Raw genomic sequence first — 20,636 nt, 5'->3', positions numbered from 1 at the left:
AATTACCCGTAGCAGATCTGTTGATGATGGCCTTTCCTGAGGTATTTTCTGTAAGCAGTAATCAACAAATCCCCTAAAGGAGTCTGACCTGTGAATAAAACAAAAAGTTCTAAATGAAGACAGCACTCAGGATCTGCAACACACACACATTCCTTAGCACAGAGCAAAAGAAAAACCTTGACTTAATTTGTTTGTAGGTTCTGGGGCAGAGTAATTAACTGGACCTTTCCAAATTCTGAGTTGACCCCCATCAGTTCTCTCAACAGTTACTGTTGAAACAAACGTGGACAGACGATTATCCCCAGCCACTAACTGACAACCAAGAACTATGTGTACCAGCCACAACTATTTCCCATTTTACTTCAACTACTCAAAAATAGGTGACAGTGAAATCATTGGTAACTCCAGAAATGAAGCTGTTAAATTAGCTGATGAGATGGCTCTCTATTCTAAGAGCTTCCCACCATTTGTGACACTGACTCAGTGACTTGAAACAATACTTAGCTCAACAAAACCTTGGGCATGTATCACAACTGGAGAGAAGAAAACTCATTTTCTAGGTGCCTTTGAACTTGAGAGCAGTATAAAAGGCACCTTGCTTACTCTTCTGTGTTCTCAAAGCCACAGAGAGCAAACAGAGAGCAGAGTGCTTGCAATCAAGAACACTGATTCTCAGTCTGCATTTACAAGCTGCCTCTACTCTGCATTGCAAATTCTGCAGAGAGCACCACAGGTATCAGCGTGCAAATAGGACACCAAGTTCTTTGAGTCTTGATAAATGGACAAAACAGAGACGATGAGATAAGGACACAGCAGTGGTTTTGATAAAGTGATCAGCAATAAAACAACTGTGCTACTTAAATACCCAGCAGTGCAACTAGGGGAGCTCTGCAGCTCTCTGGTAGCTTTGGTTTCCAGCTGCCTGTGGACTCTGCCAAGCAGCACTCCACAGCTACACCCTGCTCTTGGGCACAGAGGAGAGGAAATGGGGCAATCCCTTTTCTCCCACAGAATGACAACAACAACACAGTCTTGTAGTAAAGCTCAGATTCTGGCACAAGTCTGTAGTGTAGGGATTATTTACAGGCTACAGAACTCTGATAAGTCACTCACTGAAAAGCCATGTAATTACCTCTATGTTTTGTGTACCTCTTCCCTCCCTTTCTCCGTGTTTCAGCTGCTCTACAACACTAACAATTCTTCTGTCAGGGACCTTTTGCAGCCAGAAGCTTTGCTGATGCTGAGCTACAACTGGTTTAATACATCCACAAATATTTTAATTCTAACAGCATCTACACCTCCATAATTAACACCTCTCCACACTGAGATTGTAGCACAGCCAAAGTGACAGGAGGTCAAAACTGAGCCAACCTACACCACAGTGGTATTTGAGAGCACAGTCCAATCACTCCACTGCAACACACACTCTTCTAGTCAGAAAGAACAATGCAGAGTGTGTCACAGAGCATTTTCAGGGAAATAAACCAAAAATAATCCAGTAATAACTCTCTTACCATTCATCTGACTGTAACATAGGGGAATCGTTCTGGGCTATGTGATATAAGGCACTCATTGCATTCATGTTGAAAAGTGGAGGCTTCCTTTCAGCTAGAAAGAGAAGAGAAAGGTGTGAGCAGGCAGTCTGGAAAGAAAGGCAGAAAGATACTGAAGTCTGAGCAGGGTATCGCTGCTGTGTCAGTAGCTCAACACTGTCATCAACAAGTTTAAGCTAATTATTTTAATATTCTAGGTCAGATCAGGCCAAGCTCTCAAGGAAAGCTGCCATTCACTTGAAGGAGGGATGATGACATCCAAGGAGAACAGGGTGCAGTAAGTTCTGCAAGGTTTCACACTGATGCTGCTACGGTAAGATCAGCTGAGTGAGCCAGAGCCCAGACCTACAGCACGTGCCAGAGGCAGGAGACTTGTGGCTCAGCCCCTGCACTGCTGTGTGCCTGTGCTGCAGGAACAGAGTGGCTGCCCATTTCATCTGTCACTGCAGTCACCTGTCAGGGGGACAGTTTGCCAAGTCCACTTCCCAGATGCATCACGAACCCCCCTCTAACTACAACTCCTCCTAGACCTTGCTCCAAGAGGACACCCACCTACCAGCCCCTGACCTCTCCCAAGTGTAGATCTCACACAGAAATTGGGAAAAGCTTCTTTTCCCCACCAGATCTCTTAGGCCAGTCGTGCCCATCAGCCCCTGAGACCTGGATTTTTAAGTTGGGGTGAGGTCAGTGCAATCACTTGTCTCTGACATGTGGCACATGCGTGCCAAACATTGCTTTTATTTCCTCTCTTCTTTAGGCACTACTTACTTTTGCTACACAGGAAATTCTGACATTCCAAGAAAGCCAAGAGATTTCCTCCCCCTGCTGCCTGACCCCATGTCTGGGTATGGAACCATGTGAAGGCAGCACTCAAAGTTTAAAAAAACTTCAATCCTTCTCACAAGGGTAACGGGCAAAAAGCAAACCCAGCGACTACGTAAACTGGCTTGGAGGGTCTTGGCTGAAAAGCTCTGTGGAGGTTCTTGTATCAAGACTTGGTGTCTACAGAGGGCAGCACTGTATCTGTTCCACCACTGCGATTTACTCTTTGAGAGGCTGCAGCTACTCTAAACTCCACATGAAAATAAATAATTACATACAAAATAAATCGGTGAGCATGTGGAAGAGAATCATAGAATCCCAGACTGGTCTGGGTTGGAAGGGACCCCAAGGATCATACTGTTCCAAACCCCCTGCCACAGGCAGGGCCACCAACCTCCAGGCCTGGAGCTACACAAGGTTGCCCAGGGTCCCAGCCAACCTGGCCTTGAACACCCCCAAGGATGAGGCTTCCACCCCCTCTCTGGGCAGCCTGTTCCAGCACCTCACCACTCTCCCTGTAAAGAACTTCCCCCTAATACCTAATTGAAACCTTCCCTCCTTCAGCTTCACTCCATCCCCCTTGTCCTACCATTATCTACCCTTTTAAAAAGCTGATTCCCCTCCTGTTTCTCTGCTCCCTTCAGGGACTGGAAGGCTGCAATGAGGTCCCCCCACAGCCTTCTCTTCTCTAGGCTGAACATGCTCAGTTTCCCCAGCCTCTCTTCACACGGGAGGTGCTCCAGCCCTCATCTTCATGGCTCCTCTGAACCCTCTCCAACAGTTCTACATCTTTCATCATCAGAGATGGCTAGAGAAGGCCAGAACTGCTGATTTCTGTGTTCTTTATATTGAAGTTCAGAGCGTCTCAGCGAGGCATTAATGCTGGCATGTGAAATACAACACTGAGTTACGAATCATTGACATCATCACCATCTCCACATCAGAGTCACTGTTTGTCATGGTTTAGCCACAGGTGAACATTAAAGCACAGCAGCGTTAGTGGCATGTTCTGGACTTGCCAGTGAGTAAAAGATTGAACTTAACTGTCAATGTATTCCAAGTCAGGCTTTTTAAAGAAAGAAAGAAAACCAAAAAAAAAAAGGAATAAGAATCTTGCATTATTTCAGGAATTCCCAATAAGTATTGCAGAGAGTCAATTATTCATCTCAGCTGCTCAGTATTTACTCACCTAACTCAATACACGTGATCCCAAGAGACCAGACATCCACCTTTCCATCATACTGTCCCTCGTCCATAGCAAGGATCACCTCTGGTGCCATCCTACCAACCACAGGGCAAAACACAGGGGTTAGAAGATACAAACTGTGACTCCCAGCACATAGTTTAACACGAGGTGGCCTTGTTATCCTCAGCACAGCACAGCAGATCACAACTTCAAAGAGCCAGCATGGAGCTGAGTGAAGCCGTGCTGCAATGAAACGCTTGCCTGCACTAGCAACTCTTCCCAGAGGCAGATGAAGAACAGAAAGTAAGTAAGAGGCCAACCTGATCATCTTGCTGTTAGCACAACATGCTGGCACGTGGGAGACCCACACTGATCTCAAGGGCTTTGTACCTGCAGGCAGACAGCAAGGGCTGGGAGAGTCCTCAAGCCATCACTTTCTCCCACACCAGATACAGTGGGGTTTCCACTGGCACACCAGGAGAAGTTTCTAGCAGATATATGCAGCCTGTGAATGTAGCTATGAATGGAACAGGGAAATCTGGAACAGTGGGGAAATACAGTGGTCCAGGATAAAGGGGGGGAGGAAGGGGAGGGCGTGGGAAGAGAAGCAGCAGGCACAGCCTGCAAAAATTCAGCCTCTTAACTTCTATTCTTCAAAGATGAAGCAGGCTTCCTGCCAAATGAACTTGATCAGAGGTTGGGTGATAGGTGACCTCCCATCAATGCCTGGGCCATCTGCCACAAAATAAGTGGAGCATAAAGCTATGCTGGCCAACTATGTCAGGAATGCCAAGCAACCTTAAGCAAGTTTCTTCAAAAGAGAATTTCAGTAGCTGTGTGACTTCCAGTTTGCGTGGCCAGGTTAACAGGACACCCTTTCTCCATGTGGCTGTCTTAGCTTTGCTACCCATGGCAAGCTTAGCAACTTGTAAGCCCAGTTGAAACATTTACCAGTGCTGTTTCAAAGTGCTCCACAGCCTACCTCTACTCATGGGCACCAAGGAAGAACACATTTCCTGAAGAGCTGGACACAAGGATTTTAAAAACTTTGTTAACCAACAAGTTTCCTTATGACTGATAGTGTTTCCAGATTGTGAAACACTGGAAATGGAAGAGAGCAGCCTTATAAAGAACTGAAACACTACAGGCTTTACTCACCAGTAAGGCGTTCCCACGAAGGAATTGGCAGGGGACACTATAGATGCAGACCCAAAATCAGCTAATTTCACTTGACCTGGTTCTGTTAGAAGAATATTTCCAGCTTTAATATCCCTTTAAATGAAAAAAAAAAGAAATATATATTTGGTTACAGCATAGAAAATTTCCAAAGTTTACACGCACACAGAAATCCACTGATAAGTTCCCAAAGTATTCCTAAAAAACAGAGAACGTTTACATGCCCAGTCCTGTGGAAAGCTAGAGAAGTCTGATGCATGGGGGTGTTGGGAATAGAAACCTGGAAGTACCCACAACAGGCAGGGGGTGAGGGAAAAGATGAGCCCTGGTCACAAGGCTGAGGCCCCAAACTGAAATTAAGGAGAGGTGTATCCTAACACCCAGCTGTGACACCCCTGAACAATACCACGCACGTTGTTTCCACCTTCAAAGGGAAATCCTGTCCTGCAGCTCCCCTGATTCACACATCTGAGAGACTAACGAGGGTGACACTACTGGAACACAAAAGGCATGAGATGTATTCCACACCTTTAGTGCTATAAATTTCTAAATTCCAGCAGGAACCAGGGTGATTTCAAATTACCTGCCCAGGAGATGCTGAGAGGTGAACTCTGTCTGCATACCTCCCAGGACACGTGGCAATGACCCTGCTCAACATCTGATACAGACTTGCCAGCTATAGACAAAATGCATTTTCCTTCTGACACAAAAGGAGGACTGCTTCAGAAAACTCAAGTCTCCTTACACACTGCCAGCTGAAAATCCCCATATAACAGAATATAACACCCTGAGACAGTGCTTCAGTAACAAAGGGAAAGCCACACACCAGGGATGTCACAGGTGCCTTTACGTGGTCAAAGCTACTTGGCTCTTGCAAAAGCTGACCCTCAACATAAACAGGGTGTGTAAGAGATCCCTGCCAGTCAAGTACATCCCATAGAGTCTGGAGTGTCTCTTTGCCATCTCTACAAAATATATAATGTATCTTTAGACAAAAAGATGCACTGAGAAAAGTATCAGCTTTTCTTATCTGGTGTTCAACTGCATTTCCTTGCACACTAAAGCTGCTTATCAGCAGCAACAGATCTCAAACACAAACAAGTTACTGTGTATTGCAAGTGTTCTCATGCTCTGGCCCCTCGAAAACCAAGTTCATTAGATAAATGGGAAGGAAAGAAAGCTGGAGAGAAAGAGTGTACACAGAATCATCGTGCTAACAGCTGAAACAAGAATTTGTGCATCAAATACAAACCCAGTATTGCTCCAGACCCACAGAACGGGCAAACTGAAAGACCCTTCAAATCCCACATGACACAAACAACCCCTGAGGTGCACTTGTCTCCAACAGGCAGCACAGGATAGAGCACCACAGAGCCTCGGATTTACTGGGAGTATTTCAGCAGCAGAGCCTGAGTAAGAGCCTCTATAGCCCCATTCCCTATACTGCCTCAAAACTAACACTGCGGAGTTTCCCCCCCCACACATGCTACTGGGATACATCCTGCCATGCCTTCATGTTTTGGGTCTGTGTGTCTGTCACTTCTGCTGGAGGACAGCTGTTAAAGGTGTCTTGTATGTGTGAGAAGGAAAAGCTCAAAAGCAGAGAAGGGACAGCACCACCTCTCCTCTCCGCTGCTGTCTCCGCTGCCACCTTCACTGCACAACCACCACAACGGACTCAAACTCAGTTGCTGCCTGGGGTTTGCCTGCACTGAGCAGAAAACCGGCCCGGCCTTTGCCTGCCCCAAGCACGCCGTCAGAGCCGGCAGCAGCAGAGATGCTCAGGAGGCAGCCCGGAGACTTGCTTTATTCCTCTATCCCCACAAGGTGTCCCTCCCTTCTAGGTCTCGTCTCGCTTTCCTGGGTAGGGAAACCAAAGCTGGGCCCACCTGCCAGCTTCACCCCTTCTCCCGCAGCATCTCCCCGGCTCTCCGAGGCATCATCGAGCAGAGCACCCCGCCCAACACTCCAGAAGCAGCACTCTGTCCTCCCTACACCTATCAGAGAGCGAGCAGTCCCTTGCTGGCTGCCTTCCCCAGGAGAGAAGCCTTGTCTTCCCACCTCACAGGGCTGGGCACTGCTTGGAAGAGAGCCAGTGAGGTGGGAAGGTCCTGCGTGGGACCTGAGCAGGAGCTGCCCTTACAGTCACTCTCCACACATGGCAACCAAAGCCACTTTTCCCAGTCTGAAGGAGACAAAACCTCCTGGTGCTCAGCACACAGTAAGTGAGCTCATGGGAAGCGTGCACAGGACATTGGGCATGGGAAACTGCTGAGCTTACAGCACATGAACTGCACCGTGTTAAAAAGTTCTGATGAGGATTGAGAGAAGCTCCTTCTCAATACTGTTCATACAGGGAGCCATTTGCTATGAATAGGAATTCAATGCACTCTGAAAGCACGTAAAATAGTTCAAAACAGGTCATTTTTATGCTCAAGTAAGGGCATATATGACAAGGGCTGATAAAAAGTCATCTTAATTTAATAAACTGGCATTCATATTTAAATGAGTATTTCCCTTAAATATGGTTTAATGCCCAGATAGTTATTCTAACAAGGGACAAATAATTCCTGTCTCTCTAAAGATCCTTCACTGTCCAGCCTCAGACTGAAAAATGTTTTTCTCTCCAGCTTGCCAGTGGATGACAAAAAGGCTTTTAGCCCCATAAATTTAGTTTAAAATTGCCTCCCTCTGATGACTCCCCATTCCCATTAATCTGATTCTTTCCAATTTCACAAGTCCCTGTCATATCAGTAGTACACAAAATTAAGACTAATTCCCCCATAAAATGAGAACACATGACAAATGAGCAAACGAATCAAAACAATCCCAACTCCTGACACATACCACATTATGAAGGACAGATCCAGGAGCTGGCATCCATGAACAGTGTGCTATAAAAATCTCCCTCTCCCTGTGTGCTCTGATTACTCCTAAGGTATTTTATCCCTGACTTATGCTTTCATCCACTGATTTCTGAAAGCATGAAGTTTTACTTACTCCTAAGTTGAAAACTCTCACAATGACTAGTCTCAAAAACAGTCTAGCTCTAACACTCCACTTTACTTGGCAAATTTACAGTGATATTTTCCTGTCAGGCAGCCAACATTCAGGTGTATCCTTTGTTACCAAGGTCCACAGAGAAAAGATGCTAATGTGGAAGAGAATTCAACTCTGAATATGGCCACATTAAATCATTTCAAAACAAAAATGCACTCCTTAACAGCCAACAGCTTTCACTTACACCTTTTACCCCAACAGCAGGAGTGCTGACAAGTCTATTAGAAAAAAATTTGGTGGAAATTTTTAACTTTACCAAAGCTGCTTAAAGACAGAGAAGCAATTTTCAGACTCCAGAGGGTGGAAGAGGGAAGGACATTCAAGCAGCACCGAGCTCAGCCTTACCTATGAATCTTAGAGTGAGAGTGCAGGTAGGCCAGCCCCTGCAAGGCACCGTGGGTGATGGCAGCGATCTCCACTTCCTGAAGTGGTTTCTTGTGAACTACAGGGGGGAGAAAAAAAAGAAAAAAAAAAAAAAAGGAAAAACCCTAAGAAGGTAAGTGTGATCTTGAGAAAGTGTTTGAGAAGGAACCCCACCAATTTTGCCCACCATCTTCAGCATGCTAGCTTCCTATGGCCTGGTGGCCATTAGCAGCTCCAAGCCTCTGCATGCCTGGGAATGTATTTCACATCACAGGAAACCACGTTTTTCTTTCTGCTAAGGCCAACAGCTATTGTTAACACCAGGAGATATGTCTGAGTGCAGCTTGCCAAATGTATTTGATACAATCATTTGATCCTTAGCAAGGAAAATTTGGCACTTTTTCCCCAATAGACAAAAAAACAAATCCAAAATGAAACAGGAAAATGAGGAATATCAGCAACAAAAAGACATGCCAACATCCCTTCCCTACATCCCTAAAAATGATCAGCACGAGCCGCTGGCTGACTGTATCTTAGATACAAGAGATATAGCCCACAAAGAATAGTTCTTGCAAACTATTTAGACTCCCTATTCCCTTGCTGTTGCTGCTGTCCTAGTTCTGAGGTCATGTCAGACCTCAGATGTTATATAAAAACGTCTGTAATTAATCCTGCAAGCGAGGACCAAGGTGATCTCTGCAGGTTTGTGCTAAGGACATTCAGAAAACAGGCAGTCTGCTTAAGCCATCAAGGCAGCATAAATTTCAGGAACATACATTTATATATGCAATATATACATTTATACACCTTCCTTTAACAGCACATGAATATGCATGGCAACTACACGTTATGCTGGCCTCCTTGGAAAGTCTCAGCTTACCCTTAGTACCACAAGCACAGGCATTCTAGCTACAGAGACAGAACTGTTTCTACCACCTGCAAAACAGCAGTCTGGGAGAAAACAATTTCCCACTATACTCAGAAGGGACACCAGCAAAAGAAAATCAAAGGCTATATAAAACTTACCCTCTAGCAAATCAGAAGCTGATCCTAAACAGTACTCCATAACCAACTGCAAGGAAAAAAAAAAACCACTCAAATAATAGGGCAAACACTCACCCACCAACAGTTACTGCTTGGATGGCTGGGAAACAGTAGAAACAAAGAGAACCTGAAGTCATAATACATGCAAGAAGTGATGAACAAATCAAAACGCTCTGAACACCCTTCATTGTTGTAAAGAAGGTTTAGCACTGAGAAGTCCATGGGGAGATACTATAGAAGACATCCCATAATAATGGTTTAATCTGCATGAACAGAGAGCCATCCCTCAGAGAAGCAGGGATTTGTTCCAAGATCCTAAATATCTATTCCCTTCTAATTACCTGGAAGCTTATTCAGATGAAAGGGACTACAGGTGGCATGGGATGAATCCTGCTGCATGCAGGACACTGTGTGTACTGAATATTTGGTTGCTGTACCCTACACATGTTCTGCTCATGAAGACCTCTACATCACTCACCCATGCTGTATGCTCTTTCAGGTAACAGCCCTTATACTCTATGGTGTTGGGATGCTTCAGCTGCTGTAGAAACTTGACTTCTTTGATGATATCCTGCCATTTCTAATTAGAAAAAAAAATAAAGCAGAAAGGTATAAATACATTTCTCTGCTCCATCCTCTACATAGTCATACATGACACACTGTAGTACTGTCTGAAAATCAACCACAAAACTATTTCACAACATAAGATGGTGAGACTCAGAATTGCAAAAGCCCAGGGGTACAACTCAAGTTGTCTGGATCTCTTTTGCATTCAGACATGATACACGACCCCCCCGGCCCCGGCATATTTAAATAGCTTGAGGATTGCAATTTTTTCCCCTCATTCTAGCTACAATATATTTTACTTAATGCACTCCTACTGCTTTGCTGATTGAGCTATCCAGTGGTCTCACACTTGGTACAAACCCACTTGCCCCAAACCCGACACCACCACCTACAGAAGGTGCTACAGATGGTAGCACAGCAAGCTGCTCATGTCCTTCTGTAACACAGCACAAGGCAACTGCCACTTGGAAGACTTCAGCCCATGTGGGAGACCAACAGGTAAGCAAGGCAAAATGAGTTTCAAACATTCCTGCCGAGTCCTAGCAAACAGATTCCTTACTGCATCCCAACCCACCAACCCAAATGAACAGTCAATCCAAGGACAGAGCGCTGCAACACAAAGGAGGAAGAGGAGCAATTAATAAGCATCAATTGAAACAATACTGATATTTTGAATAGGAAGTCTATGTAATTTTAGACCACAGATTCTGAAAAGTGTTTTGCATCAGCTGCATGTTTCAGCTGCCACCTCAAAGAGCTGTGGTCATGGCTCCTGCAGCCGCGTGCCCGCAGCGCACTGACTACTGACACAACCACCCCACAGCACTCTGAATTCCCAGCCGCTTCCTGAAACTCAACTACTTGTCCAAATTTACATCTAGTCCCCTGCAAACCTCCAAGCTTCCTACAGAAGCCAGCAGCAGCTACAGCAGTAAGAAGCTGGTCAAATGTGTCCAATGAAATACGCAGCTGATGTCGCTGTTCAGATTCACATTATGGCTGCAACAGCTTCTGCGTGTGGAACGGGCTCTGCTCATCTTACCTCATTCGTTTGCTTTCCACTGTAGGACATTTTCTTGACTGCCACCACCTCATTAGTGTGGGAATTTGTAGCCTGGAGTAGGGAGAGAGAAATAGATTAGATTGCAAGAAGTTTCTTGGGTTTTTTCCTCCCTCTGCGCCCCACAGAACGAGCTGAGCCCTTGGCAAACGCAGGTTTCCTCTCCCATATCGCATCCTTCCAAGCCCCTGTGCTGCAGAGGCATCTTTTACCAATCAACTATTATGTCACTTTACCCTGACCTTATCTATCCGTAGCCATTGCTCAGCCCGCAGCCCTTTCTGCACTTGCTACCTGTCTTCTCAGATGCAACCCAAGGCCCAATATCACAGCTACTGAGAACATGCCAAACACACTTACTGGACTTGCAATAAAACTGATTTCAGATCAACCTTTGGAAAAACGTTTTCCAAGGAAACACAGGCATGTATCAAAAGCTCTGATTTCATCCAAAGCCCCCATACAACAATGGTATTCTTAAAGAGCTATTTCAATTTCCAGTTTCAAGAAGAGGCTTTGTTCTGGAATTTATTTTGATTTTAAAAAAAGGGCCCTTCCTTTCACAGCTTTGCAATGAATTAGTCACCATAATTCTACTTCTTTAGCAGCCTGGATGATACAGGGGTAGGACTTCAGGCACTGTCCTCGCCTGTGATTGGCACTGCCCTTGTTTCTGCACGTTAAGGACAGAAAATGTGAAGGTTTAAATTTGGAGTTGTTGAAATCCCAGTACCTCCAATCATCTACCATTTTTTTTGGGACAAAAATTAGCGACAGTTAAATGCTTAGAATACAACAGAAGCTAAATATGGTAAATCCTCCTTTCTGCTGCTTGAGAGGATGACTACTTCACACTTTCAAGTAAAGTATTAATGAAAGACATGTCATGATGCATGCAGTGACTTCAAAGAAAAATGATGGGAGGTGAACCAACAGAGCCCAGGAAGTTACGACAGGAGCTGACACTCTCCCCAGCATACACTCCTCCTCCAGTCAGTTAGAGAAACCTGAAACCAAATTATTTTGGGGTAAGGCAAAGCCCTTCCTGACTACTCACCAGCTTGATTCAGCACATAAAAGACCGAAAATATTTTGCTCAAAGAGACTAATTAATGCTGATAAGTCTGGAATTGCTTGGAAACCTTTATCTGCTACGTTAACTCCAGGTACCTTCACATGAACATGGTACCTCCTGTTTCAGCCCCAATCCCTGGCTGAATGGTCCATGTTCTCATGGTTGTGGGTGATGTTCTTGCTGTACCAAGTGCTCAGGATCCTCCTGGCTGAAATAACTTCAAGGGCTGCACAAGCACACTTGACAGAAACATCCACTTGCAGTGGTTTTGGCCATACTTGTAGATCTTTAGAGAAAAGCTTGGCAGAAAATAAACACATTTTGCTTGCAAAACCTCCTTTACACTGTCCTCATCTGTTTTATCACTTTTCTCTATTTCTGACATGGATATAAGTAGGTTGTTCTTGATGAAAACTATTCCTCTGAAGTGTGAAATCAACTTAGAGTTGATTTCAAGTCAAGTTAGTGTCAACTTCAAAATCTTGTGAGAAGTGACATATTTTTTCCTTAGCCCTCTGATACATGAAGCATTATTTCTTTCAAGCATTAAAAGAAATTTCAAATGATCTTGCCAAGCCTTGGCAACAGTACACTGGAAAACAAAACAGCTTGCAAAATCTGAGCTTAAATTGAAACGTGTACTAGAGTAATTGTATTAATCCACAATAACAACAGTGACAAGATACACAGCGACGTATTTGCTGTTTGTAGTAGCATCAGGACCAATTTAAATAAGGTCACAGAGATGCAGCAACAGCCTAACCTGCCCCTTTTTATGTATCTGAAGTGCATTCCCCATTCTTTTGGACGATTTACGAAGCCCTCCTCCTTCAAAGTTCTTTTTGATACCAAGCACGTCAGGATCCCTGGAACTTTGCCATGATGATCCAAGATCTTATCCTCCCTCTGCCCCTGCTTTACTCCAGCAGACAAAAGAATCAAGATGTAAGACAGTAAAAAGGAAAAGAAAACACCATGAAGACACAGAGCATCCCTGTGTGGTAGGGAGAAGCCCTAGTGTGACCCACACAAAACAAGGGATGGCTGCAGCCCTTCCTCAGGGGAATGGATGGATCCCAGGCTCCTGTGCACTGAAAGCTGCAAACAGGTGAGTTCCTGCTCAGGATTTACTCATAAAGCACAACAGGGCAAAGACTCCAAAGAACAAATTACTGGATGCCAAGTGCTTCGTGCACAGGAAGGGAAGCTTAAATTTCAGTGCCACAGAGAAGTGGTGATGCATATAGTTACTCTGTTACTACACTAATTTTACTACAGGCATGACCACAATCACCATCATGCTTATAAGATGCAGTTGCTGCTAGGATATTGCAAGGAGCTGCAGTCTGCCTGAACTGCAATGTTTATAAAGCACAGACCAGTTTAATGAAGTATCCAGGGAAAGGAGGAAAAGGAGCATTGGGGAACTGCAAATCTTTTATGCAGCCACAGCGACACTCCTGTTGTAACCCCAGATATCTCTACCACTCCTCAAGCTCTTCTCCTGGAAGAATGAGGAGCTTCTGAACATCACCGCTGAATGATTAAGGTGGTACCCTCACTACTTCATCTTTACCCTAAAGCATACCATGAATCCTTTCTCTTTGGTTTGGAAAACACTGGGTAGAACCTCTCCACTCCCATCTTCAAAAAAAAAAAGATATCCTTGCTCTTATGGAGCAGATCAACATGTATTGTAAATTTTACAGCCTCATCCTCTTACACAGGTAATTTATTTATCATTATACTCTCACCAACCTGTCACTTCCTCCTACATCTATAGGATAGCTCTCCCACTATTGACAATCCATGGCAGAAGCTCCCCCACCCCCCATCCTTACAACCAGATTACACATTGAGGAATTGAATTGTTCTCCCTCAAAACATTCACTGCTTATCTGACACAAAATGTCAGGCTCCTCTCCTGGTCTAACAACAGCCCCACCAGCACTTCTATCCCTATGTGCATCTACACATGGTAATAGTTCATCCCAGTTACTACCAGGACCTGCAGTTACTGGTGTCAGGGTACTTACCCAGCAACCTCACGGTCTGATATTCAGAAATCTCAGTTCTAACAAACTTGATCTTCTGGAGCAGGAGGCCAGGCTACCAAGCAGCTTTATTTTGGCTTTGACTGAATTTTTCATAGTGAATTCTATTTTAGTTTCACTGATAGCAATTAGATTATTATTCTTTCTAAATCCAGAATTTGGTGCTATTATTCTCACTTTCCAGATTAACAGATGATATCCTTCCTACTAGAATTCCCACTCCTGTTAAGACTTTCTCTTTGCTTTTGCCACGAAAGCATTTGCTATTGAAGATATCATCTTATGAAATGAATGTTGGAACAAGGATGGTGGTAAACCAAATGGTATTTCAAAAGACCCCTTTAAGTCCTAAATTATCAGACCAGCAGAGAAATCATTCAAAAGCCTAAACACAATTTGAACCATTAATTCACTGGATCTATTCATTTGTAATGACTTACAAGCCTATGAGCACCAAGTAGAGCATCTTGAAATTCCAGTTTGACAAATTTATTTCCAACTCTTTGAATTCAATTTTCAGCATCAGAGGGCACAAGATGCCATAGACTTAACCTGACTGGTTGGGTCCACTACTAAGATTATAGTCAACTGCTACTGTGAATATGGTTCTAGCAGTCTAGAGCTCTGTAGCACCCTGGAAACACTTACTTTTGAGATGTGTTCTGAGAAAGCTGGCACACACACACACAGCACTACAGGCCCAAAGGGCACTTACAAATGCTGGAAAAAAAAATCTCTGCACCATCACTTTAAAAGGTTCTTTAGGTAAAGAACTGTACTTACAAAGTAAACTGCTCCAAAACTTCCATGTCCAATTTCATGTAAACCCACAAATATCTCTTCAGGATCATCTTTGTAGAACAGGTCAGCTATTTCTGGGTCCTTTGGCACCCCTTTGCGCATGTTGAACACTATTATGGACTAGTTTGCGCTTTCAATTCCCAAGCAATTTCCTCCTTCATGGACAAAGCAGTTTGTAGGCAGCATTCAGCACCTGGTGAAAAAGTTAATCTTTAATATTTCCTTTCTGCATGTTTCTGTCCTCGCTTCTGACGGCAGAATAAAAGGAAACACTTTCAGGAGCAATAGACTTCACTATCATTTCCTTCAGCTAATTCTTTTTAATTATTAGTCCCATTTAGATATAGAGATTAAAATGCATTCAGAGTACAACAGTTCTTTATCTCAGACAGGAAGCAAGTGCTGCAGCTACACTAAAGTCCACTTGAAGACAGGAGTTTTGTTGCTATGCAAAACATCCTGTGATACCAGTTTGTTATTCTTCACGCTGGTCTCTAATGTGTCAGTTTTTAGACTACCACTATTGTTCCTCCTCCTTTTCTCTGCTGTTTGCTTTGTTTCTCTACTCCCACTGGCCAGCTGGTGCTAGGAGAAAAGTTGCTTCTAACCCACAGAAAGACTTCACAGTCACCTGATTTTTATTTATTTAGTCAGGGCTGTAAGACAGCTAATGCTACTGGATTGTGATGGCTCTGGTCACAGAACTGTTTTTGAAAATTCCTAGAGTCCACCAAGGACAGCAGATCTTTACCACCTTAACATCTTCCTTTAGCACAGGCGTACAATTAGACGGCACAGAACTGAGCTGCACTGAAATGAAGAGTTTAAATATTCACCCCTCAAATTTTTATTTATTAAAAAGATGGAAATATCACATTTTGTACCCAAACCCCCTGAAAAATCTGCAGTGGTTCACTAGACAGTGGTGTGCAAAGCAACGATGGATGCCTCTAGCCCACTGCTTTTGACTTCTGAAACCCAGCAGATTACCCACAGTTGAGTCAACTGGATCCATTTCTACCAACCATCTGGAGTAAGTCTCAAAACTACTGCAGAAGTTATGTGGCCTCAATAAACGAGGTGCTGAACTACATGTCTGTGCATAAAAACAACAGACTTCTGAAAACGTACCCTAAAACATTCAGCCTGCCTCATAACACAGACCAGGGTAACAGAGAGACCAGCTGAGATTTAGCAATCAGACAAATACATGTAAAAGGCTCTGGCAGGTCTCGATCTGCAGGTGCCACCCTGACAGAGCGATGAAAGCAGAGCACAAGTTTGGTCCAGCTGAGAGAGTCTCCTTGGCTGGGGAAGGTAAGTGATGGAGCAAGCAGCGCAGCACACCGCGGCTCATCAGAGCTGTGTGAAGTTCTGTGCTGGAGCCTACCTGGGTAACTGTGGCACAAAGCATGCTCTGTGGCTCAGATTCCTTTCAGCAGCATTGTCCTGTGCTCTCGTCCCCCCAGACTCCACGTGCTCTCTTATTCTGCAAAGGAAAAGCAAATAGGAGTATTAAAAAAATGAATTTTAAGTTTTATACCTTATTCTAATATACAACAATGCCACATCCAGAAAAGACCACTGACTATCAGGGCATCATTGGGAAGTGCAGCTGAAAGGAGTGCTGGCTGTAACTGCTCAAGGTGCAGATATTCACTTCCTCTGCTCCACAGCTCTTGGGCTTGTTATACATCATCATAAGATAGGAAACCAGGAAAATGCCAAATGTTAAATGCCAAATTCTTTCACTTTTATAAAGACTCTTAAGCTTGCTGGGGCACAGGAGGAACGTGGAAGTTTGCTCTCAGACCATGCCTTTTACATTGTGAGCTTTGTCTTTTTATAGGCAAAGCCAGGTCTAGTATTTAGCTCAGTGCATTGTACTGGATGATGTAAGGGACTCCTAAGAAAGTCCTAGGCATTAATAAGTCAAATGTTTGTTGGATTCCACTGGAGTGAGAGTGAGCAATGGAAAGATTAAAAGGGAGGGCAACCAGTTAGACACATCAGCTGCAATCAGGTCTAGACTGCTCACGGTTAAGGATGCAGCTGTCTGCAGTCACCTATTCCTACCATGTGCAGCAACACCCCCAAAGTGCCACAGCCAACTTCTTGGGCTGGGGGCCGGGTGTCAGCCACACCAAGAGCTTGGAATTAGCCAGCCATCATAGAAAAGGCCCTTGTGTAGCCATGTCCACAGGCAAAACACTTCACAAGTAAAGCATACAGCATAGGTGAGTTGCCAAAATGTGAATTAAAGTACACCTGACTTGATGACAAGCAAGCTAACTCATCTTCTCCTTTATTAGGAACAATTATATGAGTAGAAATCTTCCTGTTAGCTAACATTACCAAAAAATGGTATTTTGGTCAACTGTTCTCAACACAAAAAGCTGTTAAAAAGCTATTTGAAGAGCTCCAGAACAAGGTTCTGCAATGTTTAGTTTAAAAAAACCAAAACCCTAAAACAAACCCATCAAAAAAACCAAACAAAACCCACCCCTGAACTATAAACAAATGACAAAAGCCAGATGAATGAAATGATTATTCATTCCCAGCTGACTGGCCTCACCCAAACGTGCTATATTTACTGCACCCCTGCAGACAGGGGCAAAGAATGCCACATTTCAGGTCTGGCATTCTTCAGCCAAGTGAAAAAACTATTTGGCTTTAAAACAATAAAACCCAAACTGATGAAGAAAACAATTTATCCAGCTCCAGTCAAATGAACCTCCCTGCCATAAGCAAAGCCCATGTGGCTCTAATAGTCAAGGATAAATTAGTAATTAAAACGGGAAAGTACATGTCAATAATTAAAGTTAAGCCTTAAGTAATGATGTCATTCTTCAACTGGGACAGGCGTATATAGCGAAGCCATGTGCTAAGTCTTCTCAGCAGGGCTCTTATTTTCCAGTAATTACTACCAGAAAAACTTAGGATGGAAAGTGTATGAAGCAGAACAGGGGTCCTGTTGATGTGAACGTGACTACAGACTGCTCCTGGCAATCCCACAGTGCCTCTGCCCAAACTCAGAGCACCCTTTGCGTGATGACATCACAGCGCTAGAGATGCGACTCACGGCCTACAACAGAAAAGATGCAAATCACACCCCTTTGAGGTGAGCCAGTAAGGTCACAAATTCTTACTGATACTATCCTTTTCTAGACACACACAGACCGAAATAAAGATGGTTTTAACGATGGCAGAGAAATACAGGAGCCAAATGCCACTACCAGAAAAACCTCCAGTGCCGGGTATGGTCAATTGGAGTTCTTCCAGTCACTGAACTAATGCATTGAGAAAAAATTCCTACTAGAAGCCTAATTTCTGTTCTTCATACTCCAAAACCTACATGTAAAGTAACATCTGAGCCTCTGCACGGTGGGAAGGCCTCAGATGCAAACAGCATTCGTCACACTGGCGGTGACTGATGGAAGTGATGAGCAATTCAAAGCTGTCAGGGTTTCTGGGGTCAGCATTCTGTTCAGATCTGGCCATCTGGAGATGCCTCAAACTGCCTACCTAGAAATTAATGTTCTCATCAAGAGTTACTAGTGAGAAATCCCTGCCTTGGAGGAAAAACTGCTTATGCCTCATTTCTGAGATACCCTAAGGGGCTAGAAAAAATAGGATGAATTCTTGGGAGTAAGTTTAGCATCAGAAATTATAGTAAGAAGGATATTTATATGATTCTCTGAGAAAAACATCTCTAATGAAGATTGCAGAACATATATGAAAACCAGAAAGAAAAAAAAATAATTTAAAGGCCAATGACTATTCCAGCTACCATTGGGAAACCAGCATTACACTGGATGTATCGATATGGCAGCATCTCTGACACTTCTGGGAGACACAGGTAGAGGAAAGAAAAATCACTTTAAAATTCCCCTCTGCATGGGAAATGTGCCCAGCAAGCTGTGGCCCACCCAGCAGCCAAGTGCCCAAAGCAAGAGCAAAATACTGAAGAACTGTATTGAAAGCCTCAAGTTTAATTCATTCCTGACCTTAAACCAAGGAGCAGCTCTGCTTAGAGCAGTGTGTGTCTTACTCCCCCTCCACTCCCACCCTTCCAACACAGGAACAAAACCCAGCCAGACAGCCCCACTCCCGATAGATGGGCAGTTACTGCCACAGTTCTGGCCCACTGTCATCTTTTCATGGGGTTTTCAAGGATTCTCTACTCCTCACTTATGCTAAATGTTGCTTTTAGTGGCTGAGGCAAGATGACAGCAGGTCTCATCATGGTGTTTCAGCAGAAAATGATGGCAGACTATGGAAACAGTCAGGCCAGGAGGCGGAGAACAGCATGCTGCTGCCTGTGTGCAAGAAACACTGAACATCCTGTATGCTACTTGTAGCCTGAGCCCTGGATAATGCTGCAACAACTCTCACTACCCAACCAAGAAACCAAGTCACTTGGATTCTTCCAACAGTTTCTTCAACCCCACGCAACCCTCATCTAACAAGCACGTGTTACTGCTTCAGCTACACGTTTGCACAAAGATTCTCTTGCTACCAGTTATGAGCTGAAGGTGCTCTATTAACAACACAGAAAAGACTCTGACCTGAACATAAAGGAAGCAACATGGCATAGCCAAAAATGCCTTTAAGAGCAGCTGAATCACCAACATTTCCAAATACTTCATGGATCTCCGACAATACCTGTATATACAATGCCAGTTATCACTGTGCACTCAAATTCTGCAACAGCTAACAAGATGTCTTCGTCAGAAGAGTTAAGACATTTACTTCTTTATCACGTCCACTGAACACCCTTTCCTCACAGCACACGCGAGACACACAGCACCGCTTCCACCCCCTGTGAGCACCTCAGCTTCAACACTCCAATAAAGCACAAGCACGTGGCCTGCAAAACTCTGACTGAATTATATCTCACAACACTACAGCATCATAGAATGCTTTGGGTTGTAAGGCACCTTAAAGTTCGTCTCTAGTTCCAACCCACTCCCATGGGCAGGGACACCTCCACTAGACCAGCTGCCCAAACCCCACACAACCTGGCCTTAAATACCGTCAGGGATGGGGCTTCCTATAGGCCCCTTTCAAGTGTGTACAGAAATACACAGAATCAATATTTGTTCCTAGCTACACCATGGCGTTTCCCAAAATAAGGACAAAGTTTTCCACTTCAAGCAGAAAAACAAATGACAGGAAACAGGGTGGCAGAGCAGCAGGTTCCTCTCGTAGGAGGAGCGACACAACATGGCTCATGGGTTCATTTTTAGATTTACATTTCTGGGGGAATAATTTTACATCATGATTCTTTTTCCAAGAATGCCAAACACACAGAGTCCACTTCCTTCACTTCAGTCTACAAAGTCTCCAAAGATCTGGAAGACAACATTAAGGGGGGAATCCTCAGAAAAACGCAGCCGATAAAAGCTGTCCCGAGTAAGAAACCTTTTGAGCTCCAAGTAGGCACAGGCTCAAGTGCCGCTGAAGTCCTCGCACATAAACTAATACCAGTCTGACTGTCTGATCTTGGGGGTTTGTTTAAGAGGCAGGAGCTTTCCCCCCTGCCCTCCCTTTACTTGGTACAGCAATCCAGGTAGTGCCAAGGCTGTGCCCGGCGGCCCTCAGCCAGCTCCCGTGTGTGCAGGCCACAGCCAGGCTGACCAGGCCGCTCCCTTACAGGGACATCAGCTTTTAGAAAAAAGGCTCTTCCCCTCCGTATTTTAAGCTTTCCAGTATCATTTCTTTGACTTAAGAATTACTTTTCCAGCTAACATTATATAACTGGCAACAACATACGTATTTTTTTCCTAGTTTATTAGCACTTAGTATATTTTAATGCTTAAACCAGTGGGATACACATATCTGGTATATAAATTCAAGCTACTTACAAGGTTGC

General features: G+C 44.1%; 1 protein-coding gene across 2 annotated transcripts in view; it reads right to left on the bottom strand.

Moving 5' to 3' along the window:
* Positions 1-16,237, bottom strand: part of TAOK3 (TAO kinase 3) — a 48,618-nt gene extending 32,381 nt beyond the window's left edge. The window contains exons 1-10 of one of the 2 annotated variants that reach the window (XM_084272213.1): positions 16,152-16,237; positions 14,744-14,954; positions 10,814-10,885; positions 9,683-9,784; positions 9,187-9,232; positions 8,143-8,239; positions 4,720-4,833; positions 3,565-3,656; positions 1,515-1,608; positions 7-88 (exon numbers count right to left, since the gene is read on the bottom strand). In XM_084272213.1, the coding sequence (XP_084128339.1) occupies positions 7-88; positions 1,515-1,608; positions 3,565-3,656; positions 4,720-4,833; positions 8,143-8,239; positions 9,187-9,232; positions 9,683-9,784; positions 10,814-10,885; positions 14,744-14,863 (819 nt within the window). In that variant the 5' untranslated portion in view covers positions 14,864-14,954; positions 16,152-16,237. Of the gene's footprint in view, positions 1-6; positions 89-1,514; positions 1,609-3,564; positions 3,657-4,719; positions 4,834-8,142; positions 8,240-9,186; positions 9,233-9,682; positions 9,785-10,813; positions 10,886-14,743; positions 14,955-16,151 lie in introns of those variants that run through there. The other variant, XM_084272212.1, reaches the window with a different exon arrangement.
* Positions 16,238-20,636: the final 4,399 nt, after the last annotated feature.

The sequence above is a fragment of the Gallinula chloropus genome (genome assembly GCF_964237585.1).
Source record: "Gallinula chloropus genome assembly, chromosome: 17".
Lineage (NCBI taxonomy): Eukaryota > Metazoa > Chordata > Aves > Gruiformes > Rallidae > Gallinula > Gallinula chloropus.
Note: the sequence above shows the minus strand (reverse complement) of the source record. Positions and strands in the feature narration are given on the sequence as shown.